General features: G+C 38.1%; 1 protein-coding gene across 1 annotated transcript in view; it reads right to left on the bottom strand.

The window, feature by feature from the left end:
* ERICH3 (glutamate rich 3) overlaps positions 1–13,042 on the bottom strand; it is an 80,568-nt gene that overhangs the window by 50,772 nt on the left and 16,754 nt on the right. The window contains exon 7 of the mRNA XM_023509886.1: positions 9,424–9,642. Coding sequence (XP_023365654.1) covers positions 9,424–9,642 — 219 coding nt within the window. The remainder of the gene's footprint in view (positions 1–9,423; positions 9,643–13,042) is intronic.

The following is a 13,042-nucleotide window of genomic DNA, read 5'->3' as shown; positions in this document are numbered from 1 at the left end:
GTTAAAAAGTAAAATAAAGGAAACGGCAGCACTTCACCCTTTTCATTTCCTCTTATTCGTTTTTTTTTTTTTTCCTGCTAAAGCATAATTCTTTTCTCTTGAGTCTAGTTATTTCATTCTCTTTTTAAAAAATATTCCTCAATTACTACCACCAAGTAAACCTTTCTGGGTCCTAATAGGAGGTTTACCTGACAGCTCATGATTAAATACTTGTGCTAGGAAACAAACGATTGTTTTTCAGTTGACTAAATTGGCTCTGTACTTAACCATCTTGCAAGGTTATAATGACCCCAAATGGATGAAGCTTTAACAGAGCTGCACAGTCCTTGTCTGCAAGTTCCAAAACCGTCCATGAAAATTCAGTTTTACTTCAAGAACAGCAGCATGTCCTCACACCCCTGTACAACTACAGCTTATCTCTCTGACTTTTCATTTCTTTTCATATTTCTTAAGCAAGTACAATCAGAGCTGGTAAATAAACAGCAAGCCCACTGAGCGGTTAACCAGGTGGTGGTTATATGTTCGTAATATTTGGTATTCTGCTGATACTAAGTTTTCACTGGAATTCTTTTATCCCTGCCCTGGTCTGTGTGAGAGGTGGATGAATGTCTTACCACAAAAAATAAATAAGCGAGGTGATGGTTATGTTAATCAGTTTCATTTAAGCATTCCACATTGTATATAAAATCATCCCATTGTACCCCATAAATGTATACAGTTATGGTTTAGTAAAAAATTAAATTTAAATTAAAAATAAAAGAGACAGTAAAGGTATCAATGTGCCTGCCCTGGTCCGAGTATTGGGCAGCAACTCCTCTCCTTCCACTCTAGCCCCAGTGAATTTTGGACATCATAAAGTCCTGCCTGAACCCCTGCAATGGTAAGGTGACCACAGAATTTGCACCCAAACTAGGATGCATAGAGAAAGAGATGTTACTAAGGATTACAGGAGAGGGGGAAAAGCAGAAATGTGGACTGTTTCAGAAAAACTGGGATGTAGCGTCATCCTACAAATTGGTCTCCCACTGCTAGTCTGACATTGCTCAAAATCTCCCTTGTCTTGGCTATCAGAGTGTGTATTCCTCTCCCCCATCAGATAAGGATGGTTTCTAACTATTATACCCCCAGAGTCTTGCCAGTGCTGGCACTTAGCAAGGACCTAAGAGTGTTGATCCCACTGGACATGGAACAACAAGGCATTCCACATTTGCCCTCTGCTGAGACAGGAAGTACAGTGCCGTAGGTTGGTACATTGATAGAAACTCAATAAAAACCAATTTATAGGTCTTATTAAATCAAACAATAATCAAGCTTTGGAGATTATAATTTGATAAAGATTGATACAAATAGCAGGTTGACTTTTAGTCTTAATTAGTCTGAGTTTAATCTCCATACTGTTTTCCACGGAGGGTGTACTAATTTGCAGTCCCACCAACACTGTTTCAGTGGTTCTTTCTCTCTGCATCCATGCTGACAGCTGCTGTTTTTGGACTTCTTAATAAGGGACATTCTCACTGGGATGAGGTGATATCTCACCATGGTTTTAATTTGCATTTCCCTGATGATTAGTGACATTGAGCCTTTTTTCATGTTTATTGGCCATTTTTCTATCTTCTTTTTCAAAGCTCCTTTTCATGTCTTTGGCCCACATTTTAATGGGGCAGTTTAGTGTCTTCTTTTTTTTTTTTTTTTTACAGTTTTTGGCCAGGGCTGGGTTTGAACCGGCCACCTCTGGCATATGGGGCTGGTGCACTACTCCTTGAGCCACAGGCACTGCCCCAGTTTAGTGTCTTCTTGATGATTTTCTTGAGTTCCTTGTGGATTTTCATTATTAGTTAGATTTTTATCAGATGTTTGCTTGCAAGTATTTTCTCCCATCCTATAGGTTGTCTGTTTTCTTTGTTGATTATTTCCTTGGTTGCACAGATGCTTTTAATTTAATCAAGCCCCATGTATTTATTTCTCTTATTGCTGTGATTGCCACTGGGGTCTTCTTCATAGATTCTTTGCCTAGACCTATATCTAGAAGAATTTTCCAAGGCAAGAAGTCACCTGCACTCAAATGTGAATGAAGCACAATTCATAATTGCAAAGATGTGGAATCAACCCAAATGTCCATCAGTTCATGAATCAATTAACAAAACATGGCATATGGTGGAATACTACTCAGTCATGAAGAAATGTGACTTGATGCCTTTTGCAATAATTTGGACAAAACTTGCAACAGTTATCCTAAGTGAAGTGTCTAAACAATAAAAAAAGCAAACCTGTGTGCACTCACTATTAAACTGGAACTGACTGATGAGCACAGGTGCACAGAGGGAAGTAAGACTGAAAGGAAATCAAGCAGGAGCTAAGGGGAGGAGCCCAGGCAAAAATCTACCTAAAGGGAGGAGAGCCCAGGCAAAAATCTACCTAAGGGGAGGAGAGCCCAGGCAAAAATCTACCTAAAGGGAGGAGAGCCCAGACAAAAATCTACCTAAAGGGAGGAGAGCCCAGGCAAAAATCTACCTAAAGGTACAACCAACACTACCTGGGAGATGGGCACACTTGTAACCTTGATTCAAGCATTATAAAAGCAACCTGCATGACCAAAAACATTTGTGCCCCCATAATATTTTTAAATATAAACACATTGACACAGAAGCCAGCCACAGTCCCCGTGTTGACACTAGTAGCATCAGAGAGAGAAAAGCTGATACAAACCAGAGAAAGAGTGTTCATATCCCAAAGGCTAAGAAAGCAGCTGGCTGTCCTGAAAACTTCTCACTGTGCTCACTGGCTTCTTTTATTTCTCTTCTTTTTCTTGCTGGTTTTATCTGTGTTCTCTGCCTCCTTCCTTTGTTTCTGGAATGCTTTATCATTTCACGTTCCTCTTGCTCATTTTCTTAATACCGCTCATGCTTATGCTCAGAAACTCTGATCCTCCCAGAGACTTCGGACCTCTAGATTTTGAGGATTTGCTTCTCTTATTCCTTCCCAGGGAAATCCCCACTCCCTCGGCCTCCTAACCTACCCTTGTGCTTCCCAGTGTAACTCTGCATGGTATGGTGTGATAGTTAATTTTATTGGTCATCTTAGCTGGACCAGGATGCCTAGATTGGTGGGCAACAATTAATCTGGATGAAACTCTGACTAATGCATGTGGTATGCTCCCTCCTTTTGGGACCTGTAACAATCTTTTCAAAGGCAATTTTCCCCTAATCTGTAAATCTCATCAAACCAGAATAATAATAAAATCCACATTTTAAAATAGCCAGCCACAAGAATGCACATGTTTTATGAGGCAAAGGGCAGCTAATGAAAGTGTTAAGCAGTGGAGGAGAATGTTGGGAGCTTTTTTTACAAAGCTTAAGTTAGTATTGTGCAGAATGTACCACAAGTGAGATGAACTTTGTATATTCTTTCTCCCTTCTTGCCTTTCACCCTTAGCAATGTGGTTCTATGTGGAAACTTTGTACTTATTGTCCAAATCCCATTTCAAAGGCTACTTTCTGTTGGAGGCATTCATAACTCTAACCTCCTCAGTCATAACTAATATTTCCTTCCTCCAAGTTCCCACTGAGCTTTATTTATATCCCAATGATAGTACTCATCACAATGTATCATGGTTAATTGCATATATTTTGTCTTCCTTGCTAAACTACAATGTTTATGAGAACAAGGATTTGGTTTTACCCCTCTTGGTAAACTCAGCAGCAAGCACAGTGCTTGTTATAATCAACAAATGCTAAGATGAGCTATTTGTTCATTTCAAGGCAGAACATAAGTATATAGATGTTGCAATAGACCCATTAAAGGTAGTTGTCAAGCCCTTGAACTAGAGATGTAACAGTGAGAATGGAAAAGGATTATCAGGTACATGAGCCTTATCAACTAATAGAAATTTAAAAATTGCATACGTGACTTGCTTTCTGTTTCTGTTAGGCATCTCTGATCTAGAGGGATTAGCAATTAAGGAAAGAAAAAACTTGAGATTTTGAGGCCAAATTATAGGAGAAAAGATTATGCTTTAAGAGAAATAAGGCAATTGTATGGAGAATCTGGCTTAAGTTTCAATGATGTCGAACTTGAGGGGCAGCAGGACCTGACATTTAGGCATTTAAAATTGCACCAGGCTCATATGGATCCTAAGAGGTGGATGTGGGGCTTTGATGGGACATGGGAGAAAGTCCCAGATTAGCATCATGGTTGAAGAAGCTTTTCGTCCACTCCTTTAAAACATATGTAAGAAACAAAAACAAACTTTGCTTTTAATAGATAAACATAACCGTTAAGCAGGATCTGATTTGAAAGCCTGTGTTCTGACATTTATGGGAGCTATTTATGAGACTACCCACATTTTCAGTAGGCTGCCATGTAGTGTAGGTGACCAGCAAGGTCAGCCTCTCTCAATCCTGACTGGGAACCTAAAAGTCTGGAGGTGGGTGTGGTAAACTTCAGTGCACAATCTAACTAAGCTCATAGAGTCTGTAAATGCTGGTATAAGGCTCTGAAGGTGGTGGAACAAAATATGACAAAGCAACAGGGTCTGTGAATCCCAACCCCTTATTATTGGGCTCCAGTGATCATCCCCAGAGGCACAAATCACGGAAGCCAGAAGCCATGACGTCCTACACATTCTCAGAGAAGCAGGTGGTGGGCCACCAGCGAGCTCTCTGTCATTGCCCTTTACCTCTTTCTCATCTTCCTTTTAAGAACCTTTGAAGGGTGTTTTTGGTGAATAGTAGTCATAAATTTAAACAGCAAATTTAATCTGCAAATTAGTCACAATGGCCATCTCCCCATAAATGAATTTTTTCTATGTCTAAATAAAATCAACTTATGATAATGTAAAAGTGCATGACTCTCCCCACTGAGCTGGTTTTACTCTATACCCCAGAACCCAGGGCTACTGGAGTCAAATCTGAGGGACATCTAGTGAAGTATTGAACCCATGAGGGATGATGACTACATTATGAACAGAAAGAAATGTGTCCAAGTTGACACCTGTGCCGATGACTAGATTTTGTGACAAAGGAGAGTCACAAAGAAGTCAGACAAGAGGTAAAGGCAAGCAGCAAACAACCGTAATAGTGGAATGTTGTGAAAGAAAAGGGGGAACGTTTTAAGAAAGAGGAAATTAATAGCAAAAAATATTGTCATCAAAGAAAAATCATGATGAACAGAAAACACAAACTAACATGGTAGAAGTAAGCCTAACGTACCACTATGTAAAATAAATGTAACTGGACAAAACTCAATTTATTAATGGAATAGAGATTCTCAGATTAAATTAAATGCAAATTACCCATCTTCTGCATAAACACATTTAAAGCCTAAAGTTTAACCTTAAAGATGCCAAAAGGCTGAAAGTAAATGGAATACATACACACAAATGCGCACACATGTACATCTAGTTCACCCTTAAACAGCATGGATTTGAACTGTCAGGGTCCACCTATATGCAGATTATTTTCAATAAATATATTGGAAAATATTTTGGAGATCTGTAATAATTTGAAAAACTCAGAAACTGCATAGCCTATAAATCTCAAAAATTAAGAAAAAAGTATATTATGAATGCATAAACTATATGTAGATACTAGTGTATTAATCATTTGTTATCATGAACAACATATACATTTATTATTAAAAATTAAAATGTATCAAAACTTATGAATACAAATACTTAGAGACCATACATGGAACGACCTGTGGTCAAGAGATATGTTAACAGATACAAAGATGCAGTGTTAAATTACAACTGCATAAAATTCACCAAGCTATGTACTGTCCTACTGTAATAATTTTCTCACTACCTCCTATTGTAATTGTGGTGAGCTCAAGTGCTGTGAGCATCCGCTTAAACTGTCACATGACACTAATCATCTCTGCTTAAAAATTCATCTCTCCAGGAGACTGCATATCACAGTAAAAGTGATCTCTGTGGTTCTTGCATATTTTTCATCTTGTTTAGTGCAGTACCAATAAACCCTGAATAACATCATGAGAAGCAGAGAAAAGTCAGGACATCACAAGCATGAGTTGAGTTGCTTGGTCTGTACTGTAGGTTGAGGTCTGCAGCTATGGCTACCCACCATCGCCATAGACAACTCATCTCACAAAGAGATGACATAAACTCAAATCATCAATAAATGCTCACAGCTCCAAAAGTATATTCTCCCTTTATGATTTTCATAATTTTTTTAGTTAATACTTTAGATAAGTCATTATGATTTATCATCTTTAGTCTAGCTTACTAAAGAATATAGTATATAACATGAAATATATATATCAAACATGTAATATATGTGTTAATCTACTGTTGATGTTATTGGTGAGACCTCCAGTCAACAATAGGCTATTGGTGGCTAAGTTAGGGAGGAGTCAAAGTTACATGTGGACTTACAACCATGGAGGGCTTAGCACTCCTTACCTCAGTCTTATTGAAGGGTCAACTACATATACACACACACACACACACACACACCAGTTTTTTATTTTTTTAAAAAGCATATTTTAAGACAAAATGTAGTGATAAAAAGGATCATTTTTAACGATAAAGGATCACTTCAAGAGTAAGATAAAATAATTCTAAATCCGAGAGCACATAATGAGATTTTCTACACATTTACCAAACAGAACTTGGCATAATTACAAAGAGAAATTGACAAGTCCATACTTACAGAGAATGAATTATCATTATAACTCAAAAACCAAGAGACTGTAGATGAAAAAAATCTAAAGATATAAAAATATGAATGACATAATTAACATTTATCTACAGTACATTTATACACCCTGATTGCAACATTTAAAGAACTATATTCTTTCTAAAAACTGAACATATATTAGCCCACAAAGCAAGTCTCCACAAATACCAAAGAATTAAAATCACGCAGAACAAGAATAAGATGCTTTTTAAAAGTTGCATTCAGCAAACACAAAAAGAGTTCTTAGCATTGAATATGGCAGGAAAAAAAAACTCAGTAGAATGTGTTGAAGATAAAATTGAAAAAAAAAAATCTCTTAGCAAGTAGAACAAAAAGACAAAGAAGTAGAAAGTAGCAGAGAAAAGCGAAGAATGTTAGAGCATCAGTAGAGCAGCTCTAACCCTCCTAAAATAGGAATCCCAAAAAGAGAACAGAGGTTAGGGAAAAAAGGGCCAAGTGGGAGTGCACCCCTGGGACTCCAGAGGCAGGTATGAGAATGTCTGTCAAGGGCAGGATGCCGCTGCCCCCATGCTGTGCTTCTCACCTGAACGCAGACTCCCAGGGGAATCTGCCTCAGATGCTCATTTGACCTCGGGATAAAGCAGTTCCTGCTCTCTCTGCTGTCCCAGCTACAGAAGCCCTGCTGTCCTCCTTCCTGCTGGAGGTCCAGGGTCTGGCCCACACGAGGGCCTCACCCGACACCCTGATTCTGGTGAGCCCCACATTTCCAGGGTAGACTCATTACCAGCCCTTTCTGACCTCAGAAAAAGCTCTTAAATCTATCAACAAACCAAACCCAGATTCTGACCCTAAGATTATTTTACAGTTTTCCTGGAATTATTGCCCTTTCATTATGATGCTAAGTTTGAGCTGATTTCTTAAGTTTTATGCATATAGGTGACAGAACTCTAAAGACAATCAGGGACAACTTGACGTAGAAGTCAGCATGGTGGCTGCTCTGGGAAGGGGTAGGGGTCATGGATGGCAGGAAGCAGGGGGCTCTGCAAAACAGGACAGTGGAGTCTGCGTCAGGGCGGGTCATGGGTGCCTCCTGGATCACTGTTGTTTAACTAGTATGTTCAGATTTTACACATCCTTATAGTTTATGGGACATAGAAACTATTTTTTAAAGAGTGTGAATAAGTACAGTATGTCCCATTAACAAATTTTAACATCAGAAATTCAAATCACACCACTCAAGTGTTTGAGGATAATGAGGAAGATGCTGTTTTTACTAAGTGGGTGCCACACCCTTTGAAAGCATGTTCAGTGGCCTGGCGGAAACCCAGGCCAGCATGCAAGAAATTCAAGAGGAAGTTCGTGGATGTGGTAGATTCTGTCGTTGCCCCCAAATTTTCCCTGGCCCTCCCTGTGACAAACTGATACTTCCTTGAGATCAACCGTGGTCACACACTTGTTTTGCCAAGAGGAGTCCAAGTGTCAGTGATATGTGTGTCCCCTGAGCTGAACCTTACAAGTATGGTCCTGCTGTGCATGAGGCTTGCGCACCTGCCAGGCCCCTCCATTCTGAGCTGTGCCTGCAGCCTGGGTCCCAGAATTGCAGCTGCTCAACAGACAATAATGTGAGCAAGAGATAAACATTTGCTGTGGTAAGCTGAGTTGCCTGGGGTTGTTTGTTAGACTAAGCTCCAGTAAGCCATTCTTCAGAGAACTTTGCAGGGAAGAGAAGGAGAAAACACAAGTCTGAGGTTGCAGCACCCGTGGGCGGCAGAGATGAATGTTAGAGACGGCTGGAAATGCAGATTGGAGAGAATGACAGGCAGTGAAGGTGGAAGAGGATATGATCAAAGGCAGGGAAGCTTGGGCCTCGGGGAGGAGTGGGAGAGTGCTCTGCCAGAGACATCAAGAAAGGGAGAGAATTTGGTAAAAACAGAGTTGAGCAGAGGAAATTTGAGCAAGCTGGAGGAAGATGGTCCTAATCTTTCCAGAAGGCTAGAGGTGAGGACGGCTGGAGGGGATGAGGTGGGACACAGGGTGGATAGGTCCCTGAGAGTGAGGCCGGATTAGAAGATCCAGCATCTGGAGTCTGTGCACACATGGGTACTTCACTGAAATGTTCCGTGAAAGGTTGGCAGCTATCTGCTAGAAATCACAGACGTTACAGATAATTACTATTGCTGTATATTTACATGATAAAGAAGAGGTCTTCTGCCTTCTTACTAGCCTGTATTTGTATAAAGTCCAACTGGCCTTGAGATTATCTTTGTCAGTATTTTGAGGAAATGAGTATAATAAACTATAATACTTTCAAAGAACACCAAAAGAAAAGTTTTTCTAGGTATTATACAGCAGTTTGCTACAAATCATTAAAAACAAACTTCAGTAAGACATGCTACATTTTTCAGATATATTAAGTTTCTGAATTTTTACAGACCTACATGTGAAGATACTTCTGAAAACATGTGATTGAATGGGTACGTTAAAGAAACTAAGCAATTTGGACATGGGTATAGTTCAATTTCAATTTGACTGTAAGATTTACTGTCTCTTTTGTTATTAACTCTGCTAAGTGTGTTATTCAACTGAACTACCCAAATCTTTGATTTTGGATTCATTCACGTTGACAATTACACTTACAAAATTATTATATTTCTTTACGGAAGGCATTTTGCATGGGATTTCCCCAAATTCTTTTACTGCAAATCTAGAAATTTAATAGTGAAATGTCATCTGTGCTAAATTAATAAAAGAAAAATTTCATAATCACCCTGGCAAAGACCGGCTGGAAGCCATTGGGAGCAGTGGTGGGACGGAACGTTCTCCTTCTCCACGCTTCAGATCGATTTTCTCTCGTGGTTCTTCCATTTGGGGGAGGAGGCGGTGGGGGGATGGGCATCATGTAGCCGCTAATGTTTGGAAGTCGGTTCAGGTCCATTCTCTGGGAATTGCCTCCGGAGTTCCTGAACTTCATCACTGCCTTCCTGCCCTGTAACCACATTTCATGACGTAAAAACCAAAGAAGGAAAACCAGTGTCCCAGTGTTACCCAAACTTAAAGACCAGCCCGTGTGACTGACACTGCATGCAAGCACAGGTGGCAGCAACACACAAATTTGAAATGCGTCAGTCTGTTGAAAAATGGCCCTTGGCTGTATCCACAGCAAATTAACTATTTGTGAGTTTATAACCTTATATAGTATATTGTTTAACAAATAAACGATGAGAGCATATTTTATAGTACTTTCAGGATTTTTCCCAACAGCTGGATAAATCTCTGGGGGCCCAGTACAATTAAATAATTAAATCAAAGAAGTCTGAAGTGTGTCCTTTAAAGCAGGGTGGAAAGTCCACTTAGGAATGAGGAGCTGGGACTTCCTCATACCCTCATTTCACCTGGCTGGTATTAGAATAGACAGGGTTGGCAAGGCTATGAACAAACAGGAAATCTTATGTAGAGTAAATTATTACAACCTTAGAGAGACAAAATTGGAATATTTATCAAAATTTTAAGATGCATACTCTTTAACTTAAGAAATTCTACTGGTAGGAAGAAATTCTACCCAGATAACTGTACAAGTTCACTACTACAAGTGCATATAAAGAACAAGATACATATGCACAAATACATATATGTAACATTAATTAAAACATCGAAAAAAGTAACATCTTAAAAGTCTATCAATAGGATATTTCCCTAAATTTGTATTTGTTCAGATAATAGATGATCACCAAGTTCATTAAGAATGATGTGAATTTATTTATCCTAACATTAAAAGTCTATGAGACATCATCATGTATTCATTTCAAATAATTTTCATGTGAATTATGATTAAAATCAAGAATAACTGAGAGAATTTAAATGTGGGGTCACCTTCAGGGGTAAATATTCACATTGTTTAAAATGTCAATCAACATGTGTTACCTTCCTCATTAAAGCACATCGGGGGGGTGGAGATAAGAAAAAAATAACCCCAAAAGCGTAATCAATAATTATATTACATTTGTCAAGCATGAGTCCCTACATTTTTGCAAATTGGTAATTTGATGGTATGTGAAATAGTTTCCAAATGTTAAGAAATATTTAAATGTTCTTAATCTGTTTAATGCCAATTTATTTGCTTTTACATTTATTTATGTAATATAAATGCGAACTATATTTTTTAATTTTTTTTTTTTTTTGCAGATTTTTGGCTGGGGCTGGGTTTGAACCCGACACCTCTGACATATGGGGCTGGCGCCCTATTCCTTTGAGCCATAGGCACCGCCCTATTTTTTAAATTTTCTAATTGTCAACTAAGTAAGACCTTATTTTGAGATGCTTATTAGTGAAAAGTTATTTTCAAGAGAGGGAAATTATCTTCCACATACTGAATTTCTCATTGCTAAATAAGTAAAATACAAATTAAATAAAATCATGTGTAGCTCAAATTTGGTAAAAGGCAAAAGAATTATACAATCTGAAGAGAAACCAGAGTATGTAGCTCAAATTTGGATTGAAAACATTTTATATGAATAGAAAGGGATTTAAGCAGATAGTCACCAAGGAATTTACAATTGTTACAATGGTTAATATACATTGGGTCATGATTTTGTTTTTATTTTCTTACATTTTTCAATTTTTTCTGTAATGTAATGCATTGATATTGTAATAACAAATAAAAATAAGTGAAAATATTATGAACAATAAAATAAATGAATCTAGAACTTTGGGGGTTTAGAAATTTTTTTTAAAAATTCTAAGCAGGTATCAGTGAATTACATGCCTCATTTGGAAATGGTTTAATAATTTTTTTAAAATTTACACTTTATTCTTTACTGTTTTTTTTTAACCCAAAAGCATCATAGACATGTTTCCATGCTACTACAAATAATTCTACCTTATAATTTTAAATGCATTTTAATATGCTATAACATTTTTAAAAAATGTTTTATTACGTGTTTAGGTATCTTCAAATCATCCTGTATTGCAAATATGACAGTATAAAATGTTCTTGAATCTATTTCTTCACCCATACTTGTGTATTCCTAGAATACATTTCTAAACGTTAAAATGCTTGATCGCGTTCACATAAAGTGGTGGCAGATACTCCCACTTTGCTTTCATAAACACTCGTACCAATTTCTAGTGCTACCAGTAGTAGATGAGAGGACTTTCATTCCAAGGATCTTCATTTCCAATCACGTCATTATTTTCACTCAATTGCATCTTAACAAGTCTGTTCTTGACCAAATTGCTTTTGTCTAGATTAAAGACCCTCATTCTGCCACTTAGCAAAGTCCAACCTGCTATGTACACAGCACTTTCAAATACTGCCCACAGGCATGCACTTTACCCTTTAAAAAAAGCAATAAGAATTTATTGGATGTCCTGTAATCATGAGAGAGAGTACTATTCTTTACAGTTTCTGGTCTCATTTCATATTAAATTATTTTCATCATCAATGCCATTGAAAAAAATTACATGTAAAGACATACAGTCACAGCGTACTTTGTCTAAATTACACTACATGCTCCAATAAGTTACTTTTTGTCTTTCCTGATGCCCAGAGCAGTATCTGGCCCATAGTCAGCCCCAGTAAATATTTATTGAAGGAAAGTAGTTTTAGTGAGTAGAAATTACCATGGAAGTGCTCTCAATTTTGTCAGCACATCAAGTGCCTATCCTTAATGATCCATATCCCCCAAATTTGGGAACAGGAAAAGAAAAGGCCCTGTCTAGGTTCAGTTAGTAAATCTATCCAATAGCTCAGAGTAGATTTGGAAAATCAACTGAAAGGAAAAAAGAAAGTGAATCCCAGCGTGCAGAACCTGAACATTACCTGAATGACAGTGTTCACACATCTAACAGGAAAATATATCCATCAGAGTCTAATTACCAGTTATAGGAACTTAGAAAGGAATATAATCACCTGGGTAAATGCGGAAAGTACCCATCAGAGTACTATCGAGGGGACAAAAAATCCTACCCATTGGACTTTGAGTATTTCCAGTCCTAATGGCAAAGGTACTGTGTAGGATACAGAAGGTTTCAGCTAAAGTCCTTTGAGAGTTCTGGTACCTTCGGCAAGCCCATTCCTAGTGAGTTCACTGGGGCCTCCCAGCCCAATGCCATCACATTCCATTACACTATATCCCCACATTCTGATTTCAGGATCACTCAGCAACATTCTCATTGTGACTCGGCTTCTCATGCAGCCCCTCCTGGCAGAGAATGCACATGGTATGGGAGCTGTGACTATTTGATATCCCTTGGGGAATTAATGGCCTCTTATAACAGTTTAAAGTGGTTAAAATGGTTCTCTGTCTTGGTTTATCATAGAGGCAAAAATGTGCTTGTAGTGAGTTACTTGAGTTACCCTGACGCTCTCTTTCAGGCTGTGACCATTT

Source organism: Otolemur garnettii, unplaced genomic scaffold, assembly GCF_000181295.1.
Source record: "Otolemur garnettii isolate 467f Iridium unplaced genomic scaffold, OtoGar3 scaffold00010, whole genome shotgun sequence".
Classification (NCBI taxonomy): Eukaryota; Metazoa; Chordata; class Mammalia; order Primates; family Galagidae; genus Otolemur; species Otolemur garnettii.
Note: the sequence above shows the minus strand (reverse complement) of the source record. Positions and strands in the feature narration are given on the sequence as shown.